Here is a 17730-nt window from a genome sequence, read left to right as displayed (position 1 = left end):
CTGTGACACATGTCCACTTCGATTCAGGTTGTCTCATGAAAGTAGCTACCCATAACCAATGCTGCTCGAAACTTTGTTAGGAGACCTTGGACTAGGAACCTTTGGTCCATGTCGATCTTGTGGGAATGAGGCAAGCTTTCCTTGCAATGGTAGACTAAAGTAACCCTAGGCCACAAAGCTCGAATATTACATGGAAGTTCTGGATGGAGTCACCTAGGTATCTCTTGATGGACTACTAAAATTATGGTATAAAGGATTCCTTGAGATAGGCACGTCATAATTTATATAGATGCCTATAAGTCGATTAATAAGGTGCATGCATGATTAAGAAGTTAATCAAATCCTTGCATGGCCCATTCTGCTTACACTTTGGTCTTAATGCCTTGTTTTCTCAATTACTTTAGATTTGTTGTTTCGTTGTCGACTTCAATAGTCAACTCACCACGTGGCTTGATCAAAACAACACTCATTATCTACAAGAAGACCTCAAAAAACACTAGAGATGTCCTTCCTTTTTGGCCTAACAAAGCAACTTTCCAAGAGATGATGTCATTTAATTACTATCAACTACTATTGTTTGAAGGGAAGCCATGGATCTTTTTTGATCCTATAGATCATTTTGAGAGTTTTTGTTTGTGGATCATTGGCCTCTTGAAGGTCAAAGAAAAATATGAGCATTGGAATGTTATAATCACGAAGTTAAAAAGCTCTATAAGAAGTCGACTCTCTTTTGTGTAAGGCTAGCCCTAATGATCGTACTTCGTTGAACTCTAAAGGTTGTCACCATCCACGATGTGACCTTGAAAAAGGGAGTGACCATAGATCTATTTGTGTATCAATTGTCTCATTCATTAATGCTTTACTTTATTATGATTGTTTTGAAATACATCTTCAACATTGTTTTTGTGAGTCATCTACTCAACATGCTATATATGTGATACCTCTTCCATACATGTCAAGGAAATATGAAGTGATGACTCACATGCTTAACTTTTGATGGATGTCGTGTATGATTTTTGCCCTTTTTCACCTCACTTCCGAAATCCTTGATAGACCATCAAAAGAATACACTAGTATTGATGAAACCTTGCAGATTTCAGCTTTCGCTTCAACAAGGGTAAGGCCACACACCACTTGAGAGAGAGAGAGAGAGAGAGAGAGAGAGAGAGAGAGAGAGTGTGTGTGTGTGTGTGGGGGGGATGCTCTAGAGCACCAAAATGATGAGCACAAGCCTGCAAATTTTCATATCAGAAAATCTATTGAAACCTCAAACAAGATTGAGATATTTAAAGTCTGATAAAAGGCTAACCAGAAACTGTGTCTATGGGTGGACAAAAGTTCCTAACATGTTTTTATCAGACCGAAACTAGGACTGCTTGTGCAGTACCACTTTCCCTTTAATGCTTGATAGTAGGAAAACATTCAGCTTCATAAGAGCCTCTTATCACATAGTTTGTCCCTTTCCAGCAGAGTTTGATGGAGAGAGTATCATCTGCATGCTGTGGTTAATGGTGTTTTCTAGGGAGCAGGGATCTTTGCTTCTTACTCCCTGTTTGATGGAGAGAGTATTATCTGCATGCTGTGGTTAATGGTGTTTTCTAGGGAGCAGGGATCTTTGCTTCTTACTCCCTGCCAAAGTAGCAAAGTTAGCAGTGCAAATGGCATGAAGCAGCAACAACAGCCCTTGCCACTGAAAGCTGCTGCTACAGATGTTGTCTGCTCGGTGTGAAAGCCATGGCTGCATGATTGAACACAGTTTGGAGGTATGGGCACAGTTGGGGAACAATTGTCATGTGGAGAAATGCATAATTCATCACTGTTCAATGGTCTTCCATCAATGAACTTAGCTCAATGAAACAATAGCACCAACCATATGTAACAACATACCAAAACCATGTTCTTTCCTAGACTGGAAGTATGATACCGTTCTGCATTACAGCACCCATCATTCCACATATTGACTGACAAGATAGTATGCATATGAGACAAGTTTGCCCACAGATATGCACCTAAAAAATAAAATTTCGAAATTAGGCACAAAGGGTGATTCAAATTAGTGCTCCATTATTACAAATGCCCTCTGAAGCCAGAGCACCCATATATAATTGCTTGGAGGAAAGAAGACAACTGGGTGCACCTTCTCTGAATCAATATATGTACACAATAAAGTTTTGCATGGTTTCCCTTCAGTGCATCCATCCGATTACTAGGATGACATCAAGGGCCTACATACTTATGCACAAAGGAAGCTAGAAGGTTTGCACCAATTTGATGCTTTGCATGCACAAAGAAAACTATGCTTGCACACTTCAAGGTTTGGGAATATAACAGGAATTGTCCTGCAGCTCTGTTGGTTTGCCTGCATCTATGAACTTAATGCCCTTTTTGAAGGCCAGTTTCTTAGCAAGATTTGTAAGCTTGGTAAACTCAACTCCAATCTTTCTCAGATGGTCACAACGTAAGAGCAAGTTACACACCGCATCTTTACTTATGCCATCACACTTCCGAATGTCAATGCTCTGTAGCATTGGACATCTCTGACTGATGAAATCAAGTACTCTATCTGTCAATGTGCAACATTTCCATAGCTTTAATTGGAAGACATTCTCACAAGATGCAAGCATAGCAGCAAGCTCCTTGTCCACCAGCCCTTCATTATCTGAAAGGTCAATTTTTCTGAGGCCTATAAGGTTTTGGCCTAACACAGACAATGTTCCTGTGTCTTGGACAACAGCTCTGCATCTTACAAGAACTAGCTCTTCCAGGTCTGACTTGATGAGTGAAGCCAACAATTGCATACCTGCTCCTGTTGCCAACCAGCAGCTTTGCAGACGCAAGCTTCTCAATGAACGGCAGTTTTGAGCTATTTCAACCAGATCTTCATTGCTTAGATCGAGTGGAAGCCTCAACTCAAGAACTTCCAATGCTTTGCATCTTCTCAGAAAATATCGAAGGCCTTCAGTATCTGCCCCATCATGTATTGTCAGTGACCTCAAATCAGGGCAATGCTCAGCTAATAACATAAACATGTTTCCAGCGATACTTCGACATCGCTCCAGCTGAACTTCCCGGAGAGAATGCCAGCAAGGCAAAGAGATAGACATGTCCATACTCCCCATTGCTTCACAGCCCCAAAGCTCAAGCTTTTTAAGATCATGACAGCTATACCAAAGCCATTGTAAAGTAGGGGAAAATGGCCTTAGCTCCATCAGAGACAACCTTTCCAGTCGGAGGGAACCATAATCTACACCTTGCATATCTTTGCCAATCTCTTCTGAGCATCCCGTCAAACAGAGTTCATTGAGTGCTTTGAACTCAGCAAGATCAGGCAAGCATGGTACGGGTGGCTGCAATAGCATTAAAGAAGCAAGACAGGGACACTCCTTTGAAAGTTCTTGAAGGCCTGACATTGTAATCAATCCTGCAGTGAATTGAAGTTGTCTCAGGGACTTGCAAGCAGCAGCAACAGCCTTAACAATCTTGGACAGAAGTTCTGTGTTTGTGATTAATTCTTTCGATACTATAGACACGCTTGTAAGGTATGGGTGTTGCTTCAGAAGGGGCAGAATCGATGAGCAGAAGGAATAACTCAGGCTATTGCTAGGAATGCACAAACCAAGCTTCTTCTTGGAGCTCCGTTGGACAGTCAGCCATCTTTTGCAAACCAGAGATATGCTTCTCTGATCCGTAGTGTTCTCAACTCTGCATAATACCTCAGCAATAAGTTCATCGCAGAGGTATGCGAAAACTTCTTTGCTGTCCATCACATTTAGGTGATGGAAGCCTTTAGAATGAGAAGACATGTGCCTCACTGAACTGCTTGCCCTTCAAAACTGCTATTTAAGTTTCCCCTTGTGAGCCGCACCTTGCAGGAACCCTGTCGTTTGTTGGCAATTTTCATGTACTGCTCAATTTTCAATGCAGATGTGATGTCTAAAGGCATGTGAGTATTGTAATTGTAGCCAACTGCTTGGTGACTGTACAGATGCTATTGAAACCATAATTGCAGACATGCCCTTGCTGTCCGGCCTCCACTTTGATTGTTGATGCCAGAGTTACTCTGATGTTCCCCAATCGCAGCTCATGATGCTACTTAAACTCTAATTGCAGACATGCCCTTGCTGTCAGAGCTCCAAAAGACTCCACTTTGATTGTTGATGCCAGGATTCTTCTGGCGTTCCCCAGTCGCAGCCAACTAATAACTCTGCAACTTGTTGCGGCATATGTGGGAAATTGTGGAGGTACATTCCAATGTCAGCACTCCATCAACGGCAGAGTTGAGATAGTTAGCTAACTTTCCAAATCTTTGGTAATGTGCTGAATTCTGTCTTTTCTTGTTATTCGGCGATAATAAAAGACAACGCTACCTCTGTTGATGATAGACCACCACCACAATCCAGACCAACAGATACCCTTCCTAATTGAATTCAGATGACGAGGTTCGATCAATTAATCACCTGCAACATAGATATCAATAACTGTTCGATTATCTATGTTTGAATTACATGGCAGGGCCCCGACAACGGAGAAGATGCCAGCAGAGCGCTTACGATAGAAAGACAGGCTTGTTGAAATAGCACTAGAAATCCTGGAACAGAACTCCTGTAACGTAGCTTATCCACTTGCCCTGCTTCGCTTGCAAGGAAGCAATGGCTATGGCGGACGTGTTTTGGAGGGATTTCGATGCCGTCTCTCGATCCGTTTCCCAAAAGGGTGAAGGCGGAGAAGTGAAAGGTTTCTCCGCCCAAAATGCCGCCCTCACATATGAAGCTTCCCTCGTCTCTCTTTCAACATTATTGGTGCCCAATGCATTGGTGAATAACTAATTGCATAAAGGAGCAACATCATCATCATAAGATAAGCATAAGCATTAGGCTAGCACCACAATCCAAAACCATATTGTAAAACAAAATAAGCACACCACCATTCTCTACGGTAAAGGAAACAGTTCATTGAAGACGATTTGTGTGCACCGATCAAGCTCCAAGTCGCCTATTCGAGGATATGGTCGTGGGCAAGCAAGCGGGTGGGACACAACCCCTATTACTAAACAAGTGCCAATGATTTGGCACTTGGAGCCATCTCACTTAGAAGGAGCAACTTATATGTCACCTCACCTAAGACACCATTCCACTTCACATCTATTTTCTCTTTATATTATTATCGAAAGGTTTTGTGTGTGTGTGTGTGTGTGTGTGTGTGTGATGGGGGAAGGGGATGCCACATGTCGTGTGCATAGGTCCCCGCAAAACATACGCTGAGCCTACAATTTGGCATGCTCCTAATCCGGCCTGCTCGCACACCCAAGCTCGCCCACCCACCAACTGTGGCATGAAGTAGTTGATGTGTTGTTATTGATCTCATCAATCACCACAAAATGTCATATCACTAGCAACTATTATGTAAATGCTCCCCCTTGTTCTAATGCAAATATATGTTTTTGTTGCTCAAGAAAGAGGTAATATTTACATATTTTGTAATAGAATTACCCAAATTAACAACTCTAAGAGCATAAAACCAAACCCTTGCATTAGATTAGTTTAGAAATCAATCTATAGGCCACCTTAAAGCACGATAGTTCCCTTCAAGCTGCTTGAAGAGAAAATTAAACTCCTTAACTATTGGAGAGTAATGATCATTAACAACGCCACTTCTATTGTCCCTTCTCCAAGAAGCAAAATTTTGAGTAGTCCAAATAATCTTGAGGATGATCCCTCTCAAGGTATTCCATATTTGAACCTAAATCATTGTTCAAGTTACCTCAATCCACAAAAAGGCTTGCTTTATCCCTAGCATTTCTCATAGGTTTATTCCTTATGGAAGGACATGTCCCCCTTACCTTGCAAACAATTAAACACAAGATTGCAATCACAAAGGGCTATATGATTTAAGGAGTGACCTATTAATTTTAGTAGGATCCTTTAAGAAGCAAATGAAATGGATCCCAAAGGGTTATATGATTTAAGGAGTGACCTATTAGTTGTAGTAGGATCATTTAAGAAGCAAATGAAATGGATCCCAAGATATAACGTTGAAGGCATGATGGGTATTTTAAGTATCAAATATTTCTTTAACATTTGGGGAAAAGTTTCAAAATGCTCTCAAATAAAAATACATAATTAAGTTTTGTGTGCAGGAGTCAAATTTTGTATAAAGGTCCTTAGTATTTAGTACTTAGTCCATTAGGATACATCAATAATAAGACTTTGAAGCTACAAATAGCCATTCCTTGGGGATGGGGCATAGAACCAGTGGCTATTTCTCTTCCCCGAAGAGTTTCAAAGCAACAGGAGTTTCATGCACAGTTCTTTTAAATAATGCAATTTGTATTCATAAATATATTTACATTATGAAGAAATAGGATTTGATGCAAAAAGATAGAGCCTCTTAGGCTTAACTTTTGTTCAAGTCATGTGTAGCTCAAATCTTAACCTTACTAAAGTGCCTTACAAGGGTTAGACCAATCTTTAAGGAGTTAGGTTGAAGGATTCAATCATGAGTTCATGCATGCATATGTGCTCACGTGAGAGTGCTGTTGCAAAAAAAATTTGTATTTCTTATTCTATGTAAAATTTATCAACCCCAATAACACTAGGCCTTGTGGGCATGCCAATAAGCTAGTAAAGCTACAATGAAAACCTAATAGTTGAAGATTGCAACACCCTTCAAAGGGGGTTTCGCCCTTCTAGAGAAGAGTTAACAATATATTATCATTCAAATGAAAAGAACATTAAGAAATATAGGAATGTCCCTTCAAACCCCCATGACAAGAAAAGGGGAACTCCTATAAGGCCTTCCAAATGAAAAGTTAGGGAATCCTTCAAATTCAAGGCCTACTACAATGTTTCCTTGAGATGCCAATCCATTATTCTCACAAAAAGGTAATTCTCTCAATAATATCAATATTCTACTTTGAATAAAGTCATCTAAGTGCCTAGGAACATGGTTTTCACTCTCTACAATCCTATAATCATGTACATTTTTTTAAATAATGCATTGAGAATTTAATATTATAAACAAAAAGAAATATACAACAAGACACATCACAAGTTGTGTAATGTATTGCATGCAGTGGCAATGCCTTTTGTAAAGGTCTAAGGTATAATGCAAAAATACTTTGAAACTAGGTCTAATCGTGTACATTGCAAGGATTGTTGGCAAAATGTCATTCTCTAGCTAATGAAACATCATGCAATAAAGTTGGACTTTTAAGACTTTTTATCATCATACTTTTCAATTAAGTGGTAATTTGCGTTTCAAAATTTTCGTGATAGTAGGAAGACAATTCATCACAATACTCCACATGAGATTGAGCACTTTATAATGCTTTTATTAGTAATATGATGGCTTCCTACCCAAATTTCAAATAGCTTCACAAGGCTAGCATTGGCCAACCACACTTCAAAATTGTTTGTAATAACCAATATCAAAAGACTAGAAGCAACCAACTAGTTGTAACTTTATTAATTCAATGCTAACCACAAAAACACCAATTTAGTTGTTGGGAGGCCCTTTTGGTGTCAAGCGATGTTCCATTCTTTCTTATTGCATCTATGAAGGCTTCTCTCAATGGAACCAACTTTTCCCCACAATGGATAATTTTTAACTAGTCATTTGATTTCAGATAGGTTTTCAAATTTGTGGATTGCACAATATATGTGTCCACCAATTTCAAAAATTCCCAAAAAGTTTCAACCATTGAATGGGAAGACTCCTAAAATTTAAGATTCTAAAAAAGTAGTTGTTATTTCACACATTTTTTTCGACCCACCACCTGAAAGATGGTTGTTCTTTTCATGCTTTCAAGAAAGTAGTGTGTCCACTAGCTACATGTTTCCTTGTCGTTGAAACTTAAACAATTTTCCACAATCTAACAACTGGTTAGAACTTTATAGGCATGCAAAATCACCCCTATTACCTCATTTCATGAAACTAGTTAACTTTGGACAAGGGTTGACTTCCAGTGATTGACATTTTTATGTAGAAGTAAATGAGTTCCAAACAATTGCAAGATAGCAAATCAAGAGCACAACAAAAAATGAAGGAGCAATATGAAGCTCACAACTCTACTATCCGAGATAATAAAAGGGAAATGTGATACAAAAGATAGGCAAATGACCTTAAAATGGACTAGCATGTGTGTACAAGCCTAGAGGGAAATTCTCTCAAGGAGAGGAAAAACCTAGGTGGTTCAAAGTGTGTTCACACATACTAATATATTATATACTATAAATTCCCTCTAGGAGTGATGATGTGCATAAGTATAAGATATGACATATCAATTTAGGAAGGTAAAATGTTTAAAGATCTGCAAAAGGTTTCACACTTGTGACAATGAGAGCCTTTGTGAGTAGGTTGCCAAATTATCATATGTAGGCACATAGATCAAACTAATCTCACTTTGAAGGGCTATTGTCAAATAAACAGCTAGGGGACTTCACATCCTAATGCATGTCTCATCTGGCAAGAAGGTTCACGGGTGGTTGAATCACAAAGAAGCCAAACATATATATATGTATATATGTAATTTATATGTGTGTGTAAGCTCCTCATTTTTGTCTCCCCTCCCCTCCTCTCTCTCATCCGTCCTCTCTTCTTTTCGTTCTTTTTATAAGTGTATGTGTTCTCTCTCCCTCTCATCATTTTCTCTCGACTCCTTTCTTTTTTCTCCCAAGTCCCTTGCCTCTCATCTTTTTCACCTCATATGCGTGCATGTTGTGTATGCATGTTTATGCATGTGTATACACGTCTGTATGCATGCATGTATGTGTTCAAGTATGTCTTTGTGTGTGTGTTTAATATTTGTGATTCAATTGTTGTGGTCTCATAAATGTGTGTATCGTATCTCTCCCTCATCATTTTCCTTTCATATATTTTCTTCTTTTTCATGAGTCCCTTGTTTCTCATCTTTTTTCACCTCATATATATGCAGGTTGTATATGTATGTGTGCATGTGTATGCATTTGTGTATGTGTGCATGCATGTATTTGTGCATGGATGTATGTGTCAATGTGTGTGTATGCAAGTGTATAATTTATAAGTTTATATCCACTCTCTCTCCTCTCTTTAATTTCCTCATGTCTCTTTGATAATTCTCTTACTCTTGTCAAAATTTTCAATATCCCTCCCCCCTCTCTCTATTTTCTCTCTTGCTCATATAGCTACGTGTGTACGGACATGTGTGCATATGTGCATACATGAGTGTATGTGTTTCCATATATGTGTGTATGCATAAGTTGTTAGGTTTTGGGAGTAGAAAAAACTCCAAACCCTAGACCCAATAGAAGAGCAAAGGAGCACTCCTACGGGTTTGTGACTTGGTACTTGACCTCAAATTGATATGACTTTTGACTACCAAGAACCTTTATGCAACAATCAAACTAAGTAAAGAGCATAGCAGTTCAAGTAGCTAACCCCATGTCCACCAACCAACCACCCACAAAAGCAGAGTACTTCACCGTTCATATAGCATAACATAAACCATCTCACCAAGTTACAACAAATACTTGTATCAAAAGATGATACAAATTGTCTTCCAAAAGCTTGTCCCCCATGAGGCAATGAAACATCTAGGCTCCCTATGAGCATCAATATATAGGCAAGAGGTCCCAAGATACTAAGTATAAAAACAACAACAACATTATCATGAACATCTTTGCCTTTTTTTGCATGAAAGGACATATACCCTACAAGGTTTATTTCTCCCACAGAGAATTGGTATCACAACACACTATAGAAAATTGTTGCTGCATATCAAATACCTTGGCCAAAACCAATAGATCCTTCAGCCCTCAATAATGTGACATTAAGGGCTTGAAAATGTCTGTTAGAACTAAAGGCTCAGCATATGAAGCCCTTTGCTAAAGATGACGAGAGTTGGGACCAGCAGAACAATCATGAAATGGTATATCTCCTGATACATGCCCTCCCTATTATGACAGTTCATTTATCTCATAACCACCACGGTTAGATCCGGGACTGCAGACGACTGCAGACTGCAGCCCTTCAGATTTACAATGACTACATCGATGCTCCTTCGATTTTTACAAACTCCCCTGCACAAGCCTGCTCGCCTTTTTTGGCCTCCTCTCAGTGATGATCAGCTGCCGCCTTTTCTACCATAGCTGGAGGCTGCTAAACTGGCCAATAACCGACACTCCCAAGTTCTTCCGCCGATTCCACATGAGATGGCAATCTCTATGGTTCTTCCAATGCATGCAGAGAATGCCGGCCACCCTCAGCGATGCTGCCGGCTGCTTCTGCAATGATCGTCAATTCATGACTCCATCTCAATCAGTGCTGGCACGGCCATCAATACACACTGATATGCTCCATAAACAGCAGAACTCAGTGTGATCAACTTCCACATTTGCCGCCCTCACACGACATTCAGTAGGTCGGTGGCCAATCCTCCAGGAATACGCAGAATCCCTCCGATGATAATGCTGGTTATCACGAAATGATAGTGAGATGGCCCTCCCTCCAAAGTTACAGACGAAGCTTTTCACGCAGGTCAGGTTAATGCCAATGTTCACAAGGTGCCATGCAAAGGTTGGGGCCTTGCGCTAAACTGCAGTCCTTCCTTCTCCTCATCATCATCTTCCTCACTAGTAGTTACCCATGCAACTATTCATTTGCTCGAGTGGAACAACTCGAGTGAGAGAGAGATCTCCTTTTTTCTCGTGCATCAGGCCATCTCATCAGGTTTACTGCCTTGCTACCATACATTTAACCTTAACTCCAAGGCATGCTTCTTATTCACCCTTATTCCTATGAGTATATCCTTCGGTAGAATAATGTCAAAAACACACCATTACTTATCCTCTTATGAGAGCATACCACCAAGCAAATGTACTTTGCATGTCGCCTACTTAGATTACATAAGAAAAGAAAATCCATTTGCGGATATAGATATGCAAATCTATTTTTTCTACTTTTATCTTACTTAGGAGAAGTTTTTGACTTATTTAGGGTAGGTTGGTCCTTGTGTGAAAACGTGTGATAGCATGTACATGTGCATATATGTTGTATGTGTTTCTATATCATATCTACATTTGTGAGTAATTTTAGAATATGCACACATTGCATTCACATGTTCAACAATTAAAATATCATTTCATCAAGAAAATCCATCTCTCTTTTTATAGTGTATGTGCATTTTGGGTATTTTTTAAGCATGCACACATTACAAGCATCTCTCTTTTTATAGTGTATGTGCATTTGTGGGTGTTTTTAGAGTATGCACACATTGCATGCACATGTTCAACCATTAAAATATAATTTCATCTCCTATCTTCAATTAAAAAAGAAATTCATATGTAATGGGCCATAGGAACCCTCCCCTAAAAAATTTAAAAGAAAATGAATTTTTTTAAATCACTAGTTCAATTTTTTTTACTTCCCCCTCTCTCCCCGCCGACAATAGTTAGGGGAGGGGGAGAGAGAGTGGGAGTGGTGGATGATGGGGGCAGGGGGGGGGGGAGCCATGCAACCTCCAGGTGGAGGGGTGGCCATGCCACCTACCTCCTCCCCTATATAGGGGAGGCTTCTCCCCTCCCCAAGTAGAGGGAGAGAGGAGGCTATGCTAGTCCACACGTCGCCACCAACCCCTCGTCAGCTGTTGCCTCGCTTGTTGACAGCCATCAGGGGCTACGGACCCCCTCCCTTATGTCAATCCCCTCCGTTAGCAGTTGTGTAGGGCCTTTGGGCCTCCGACATAAGGTTTTCCCCCTCTCCTCGCGCTGGCGGCGCTGCTGGGCCCTCCGACTAGCACTACAACAAAAAGGCCTCTTAGACGCACTTTTAGACGCGATTTTTAAATTGAGAGAAAATCATACGGGCGCGTCTACCCGCCCGTCTATTTGCGCCTCTACAAATTCACGTCTATAGTCGCATGTATGAAGAAATTTACACGCAGAAATAGACGGGTAATAGACGCGCATATACATGCGTGAATACAAGCGCATTAAAAAACCAAAATTGTTATTTATTTAATTTCTTTTGTGCATCTACCAGCGCGTCTACATGGCAAATTAGATGGACATATAGACACGCCCATAGACGCGCTTTTACAAGCGACCATAGACGCGAACGCAAAATAAAAAATCTCATTTTAAAAAAAATATTTAATTTCTTTTTTAAAATTTGAATTATGTAGCGCGTGTATGAGCGCGTGTACTCTGCATTTTAGAGGCGCTTATAAACGCGCATGTTCTGCAATTTAGACGCTAGATAGACGCGCAAAACAGAACTGGAAAAAAAAAAACCAGAGAACATGTGGTTGCTTTACTGTAAAGCAACCACATGCTTTTTGGTTTTTTTTCCCCCCTCCCATACATCAAATTGTGCATTTGGGAAAAACACAATGGATCTGAAAGTACGAGAATTGAAAACAAAAGTCCATGTATTCATTATAGATAAAAAGCATTTGCATGGGGAGTTTAAGTGCTTGCGACCTAAAGCGTGGCTGCAAGCAGTAGGCTCAAAGATGGATAATAGATATACAAGAAAACAAGGCCATAGAGGAGGTATGGTGTTCCTCTACGAATCTAAAGAAGAAACATCTTCGCTAGCACCACCATGGCTACTAGCGTCGCTATCCCCCTCCTCACTATGCTCCACATCGGGGTTCGCCTACACACACAAAAGATCAAGGTTGCTTACGTACACATGGTGGAGAAAAAGTTATAATTAGCTATACTTTTATAGGAAAGTAAGAAAAACATACCTCCTCTGGTTGTCGAATCCTCATAACCCAGTTATATTGGACCCTCCTCATAGAAGTGAAGCCATGTGGCTGTGCGGTTATGGCCTCGATGGTAACCTACCTCTCTAGGAGTAGGTATCCTACCAATGATAGTAGTCTGCAAAACAATTATGATATATACAAACAATTATGAGACACAATGTCTTAGAACAAATTATATAAAGAATTGAAAGAAATATAAATTTAAAAAAACTAGAAATCAAAATATACTTACAAACTCTACCTCCCACGACTCTCTGCCACCCGATCCGTAATGCGATCCCATGGTTTCCATTTGGATGCGTCGCGCCTCTGCGTGTTGGCGACTCTTCACTTTCTTTGCTGCTTTCTTCTTGGCTTTCTTCCACTCTATGTGGTGGCACAAAGGTGGTTGGCTATAGGTTCCACGCCCCTCCTTCTGTCTCCGCACTGAGTCCCTGGCGCGTGTCATGAGGTGGGATCTTTTGTTGTGAAGCAAATCTCTCACTTCTGTGCATCCCCAATCATCCGAGAATCGCTGACCCTCAGGATTTGGGTACCTCCTATGGACTGCCCTCAACACCTCCTGCCACAAGCCGCTTTTCTGATTTTTGAAGTAAACGAAACAATCTTTATACGTCGCATGCACGACGCTCCTCATGTACGCCATTACATCCCTTCCTTCATCATCATGGAAGATGCCACCAGTATTTGTAACTCTATAGTACTGGCATACACGCTCCTTTACGTGATCTTCTGGTGAGGGTGATTGCTCGCCACCTCCTAGGCAATTCCCACACAAGCCTCGTCCTCCCCCTCGACTCTCCCTCCTCCCTCTCTATCGACTACCCTCTGCCTCGTTGGATGCACGTGCTTCTGCAAATGCACGTGCGTCGGCTGACGCTTGTGCTTCAGCCGATGCATGTACATGTGCTGCACATGGAGTACCTGCAATTGGAGTTTGGACATTTGGTATTTGGGAAGTAGTGCCAGGCAAAGATGTCAGAGGTGTTCCAGACATAACGCTGAACACCTCGTCTGCTGTGAGAGAGCGGCCAAGGTGTCTGGTCATCTCTCCCATGAAGTCTTCCTTACTAGGAAAACCTCTAAAAAATTCATTGACCCCTCTACCGAACAAGCCCAATGTATTATTCATGCGATCCAAATCCGGGTCATTGCTAGATGAACCAAGATGCGACATCTGCAAAAAAAACACAAAAAAAAGACAAATTCGTACAATTCCAAAAATAAAAAATTATTTTTTATCAAAGCTGGTTGGCGCGTGTATAACCGCGTCTAAAATGCAGGATAGACACGCTCTCAGACACATCCCTAAAGTCAACCCTCTGGTTAGAGCGCGTGTATATCCGCATCTGAGATGCAGTATAGACACGCTATCAGATGCGATTCTTGAGTTAATGCTTCTGGTGCGCGTGTATCCTCGCGTGTGAAATGCAGAATACACGCACTTGGAGACGCGACTCTGAAGTCAAAGCTTCTGGGCAGGGCGCGTGTATTCGTGCGTCTCACATGTAGGATACACGCGCTTGGAGATGCGACTCTGAAGTCAAAGCTTCTTCTATGCAGAGCGCGTGTATTCTCGCATCTCTGACGCAGAATAGACGCGCTCTGAGACGCGGCCGCAGACACGCTTTGAGACGCAACCGCAGACGCAATGACAGCAAACATAGCTTCGCGTCTATCCCTGCGTCTGTACTGAAATGTAGACACACTGGCAAATGCGTTCAGTCAGCTGATTTCAGTCCGACGACCACCATTCATGATTTATTTGTGCTATACAAAATGCAATCATAGATCCTAATACATAAAGAGAGAGAGAGAGAGAGAGAGAGAGAGAGAGAGAGAGAGAGAGAGAGAGAGAGAGAGAGAGAGAGAGAGAGAGAGAGAGAGAGGACTCACCTTGGGTATTTGGTGTGGCGGGTGGTGGCGCTTCTTCCTTCTCTTTCTTCCTCTCCTTGGTGAGTTACTCTTCCTTGATGCTTGCTTGCTGCTTGTTGTCTCCTCCCTTTGCTTCTTCTTCCTCTTGTTCTCCTCTCTCTTGTTCTCTCTTTCTTCCTCTCCTTGGCTTTCCTTTTTCCCCTCTTGTCTCTTTGAAGTGAAAGAAAAGGTGAGTCATGAGGAGGTGAGGCATGAAGAGACTGCATGTCGGCTAAACTCGAGCTTCAGAACGCGCAAAAAACGCAGGAAAGGAAAGGCGTAGTTTAAAAAGAAATGATTCAAGTATCTTTTGAATTTTGACGTTTGCGTCTATTTTTGCGTGTATATGCGCGTCTAAGTTTACGTAAACACGTGTATAGACCCGAAGTTAAACGCACAAATAGATGCAGATTTAGACGCGTAGGTAAACGCAGATATAGACATGCGTTTAGCTTTTATCATGAATTTTTGTTTTTAAGATAAGTTTTGATAGTAAGTTCTTATCATAAGTTTTTATGTATTTATGATAAGTTTTGTGTATTTAAAATTGAGATCTTAGAATAATTAATACGTCAGCTTGAAGTTTTTATGTAAACATATATATGAATGACAAATATTTTGATGTTGTCATGAATTAGGCTTAATCATGTCCTCATCATCACCTAGTGCGGTGCATGCTGATGAGTCAACGAGCACATTCTCAAGTGAGGATGAAACATTACGTCTTCATAATCGAGATGCATGGCTATGACGAAAAATTAAATGCATGTGTGATCCTTGTCAAGGGTGTGTTTTTTGAGCACGTTGAGTTGTAATGTCACACCTTAGCATGTATGGAGAATGGGACCGAGAAAAATCACTGGTATTCATTGTTTTTTTTAAACACTAAGATTGCTAGTCTATGTTACTCAATATATATCAACGTACATGAAACTCCCTTTTGTGGTTGAGCAGAATGCGGTGCCACATCCTCAGATGCTCCCTCCCGGGCCTCGAGAGGCTGCAAAACGTCGATGCGAGGAGGTAGAGTCTTCAAGAAGAGTGGGGACTGACGACCATGATAGTAGCCCTCATGAAATGCCCCATCAAATTGTAGAGGATGAGATTTTGGACAACATGGTACACCATCTATTTTCGCAATCAGTTCAAGGAGAAGGTCACTCTACGAAGCCAGATGATCCACTATATATAGCATCATCTACTCCCTTGTACGAAGGTTGTACGTACTCCGTTCTTCGTGCATCCCTCGAGATACTTAACTTGCAAACAATTTATGGATGGAGTAACGTCAGTTTGAATGCGTTATTGAAGTAGGTATCAATTCAATTTGGCTTACGAATCATAATATTAATTGTTCTATTTTGAAATCAAACACAAATATATGTTGGTGGTTTTTTAACTCACTTTTAAAAATATATGTAGGTTATTATCACAAATGCTTCCAAAAGGAAACAAATTGCCAACTAAGAGAGAGCACGCAAGACATTACTTGACATCTCTGGGAGGCCTTGATTATGTCAAGATCCATGCATGTGTCAATGATTGTGTCTTATTTCGTGGGATTCATGAGTTCACACGAGAGTGTCCTGTTTGTGGCGAATCAAGATACAAAGTGGAGATGAAGTCAATGGATGTGCCTTGTAAGGTTTTGCAACATTTTTTGATTGTTCCACGTATTCAACTTATGTTCAAGTGTAAGTCTATTGGAAAGCTCATGTCATGGCATGCTAGTCATCGTTCAAGTGATGAAAAATGGAGGATCCCTGCAGACACACAGGCATGGCAACATATAGATAATTTATGGCCCGTTTTCAAAGAAGAGCCAAGAAATTTGAGACTTGGTTTAGGTATGGATGGAATCAATCCATTTGGCATCAAAAGCACATCATACAATGTATGGCCAGTGGTATTGGTGAACTATAATATTCCTCCATCCATGGCAATTAAAAAGGGACATGTAATGTTATCCCTTCTGATTCATGGAAAGCACAAGGTAAAAAACATGGACATTTACTTAGAGCCTTTGATTGAAGTGTTAGAAATGTTATGGGAAGGTATTGAGGTACAAGATACAAGCGCATCTGTATCCTCTAGAGATTTCACGTTGAAGGCCATGTTGTTGTGGACCATGCATGACTTTCCAGGATACGGAGAGTGTTTAGGTACATGTATATAACTCTATATTTGAAATTCAAGACTTGAATCAATTGCATTTTATTAATTCACTTGTTTGTTCAGGTTTAACCACATCAGGATATCATGCATGCCCTATTTGCGGTCCCTCTCTAGTTTCCTCTAGGCCGGCACATTTAAAGAAGGTTATCTATGACAATCATCATCGATTTCTTCCTATTGACCATCCCAAATATGTTCTCCCTACTAATGGAATGACTCCACAATCTCTAACCATTCGAGATTGGAAGGAGAGATGGATTAATACCAACAGCCACCCTCCACTTGGGATGAGTCGGTAAGAAGTGCATTTCTCTCGATTGACTTTAAAGTATTTAGCATGATGAATTGTTTACATAATATATTGTTTGTTTGTTAGGTTCTCTATATTTTTTCATCTTTCATATTGGACTGAACTCAAGATCAATCACTTGTTGGACCCCATGCACATATTCAAAAATGTTGTATCTACATTATGGGATCACTTGATAGGGGCTTGTGATTCAGTCAATGTAAGGGAGGATTTACGTAACATTGGTCGCATGAGACGAGCCTGGCCACGCATTGGACCCAGAGGAAAGATTGAGCTACCCCATGTACCTTGGATGTTGTCAAAGAACGAGGAAAAAATAGTGAAGGAACAAATATGTAGCTTTTGAACACCCACAGGATGTATGAGATATCTCAAGGGAGCCTTCATAAAGAAAAAGAAAAGAGGTGTGGAGCAACTATCTGGTTTGAAGTTCCACGATTGGCACAAAATGATTCAAGTAAGGGTATCTCTAACCATGAATATAGTAATTAGTGGAGTAACTATGTGTAAACTTTGGGGTATGATGACTTTTTCCTCAACTAATCATTTGATCTATGAATATTATTTACATTCAGTTCGTACT

At 40.6% G+C, this 17730-nt stretch overlaps 1 protein-coding gene across 1 annotated transcript; it reads right to left on the bottom strand.

Annotated features, from left to right (window-relative positions):
* Positions 1–1408: 1408 nt before the first annotated feature.
* LOC148029917 (F-box protein At1g47056-like) lies at positions 1409–4855 on the bottom strand. The gene is made up of 2 exons (XM_087686204.1): positions 4551–4855; positions 1409–4457 (listed from the first exon to the last, which is right to left on the bottom strand). Exon 2 carries the CDS (start codon positions 3801–3803, stop codon positions 2310–2312), a length of 1494 nt encoding a protein of 497 aa, XP_087542330.1. The 5' UTR covers positions 3804–4457; positions 4551–4855; the 3' UTR covers positions 1409–2309.
* Between the last annotated feature and the right edge of the window lie 12875 nt (positions 4856–17730).

Source organism: Lygodium microphyllum, chromosome 10 (genome assembly GCF_053477565.2).
Source record: "Lygodium microphyllum isolate KBCC chromosome 10, Lygodium_microphyllum_v1.1.10, whole genome shotgun sequence".
In the NCBI taxonomy this organism is placed as follows: Eukaryota; Viridiplantae; Streptophyta; class Polypodiopsida; order Schizaeales; family Lygodiaceae; genus Lygodium; species Lygodium microphyllum.
This window is presented reverse-complemented; position numbering and strand designations above follow the sequence as displayed.

Excerpts from the sequence above, each read along its gene's own strand:
- LOC148029917 (XM_087686204.1), bottom strand. The coding sequence starts at position 3,803 with ATGTCTTCTCATTCTAAAGGCTTCCATCACCTAAATGTGATGGACAGC.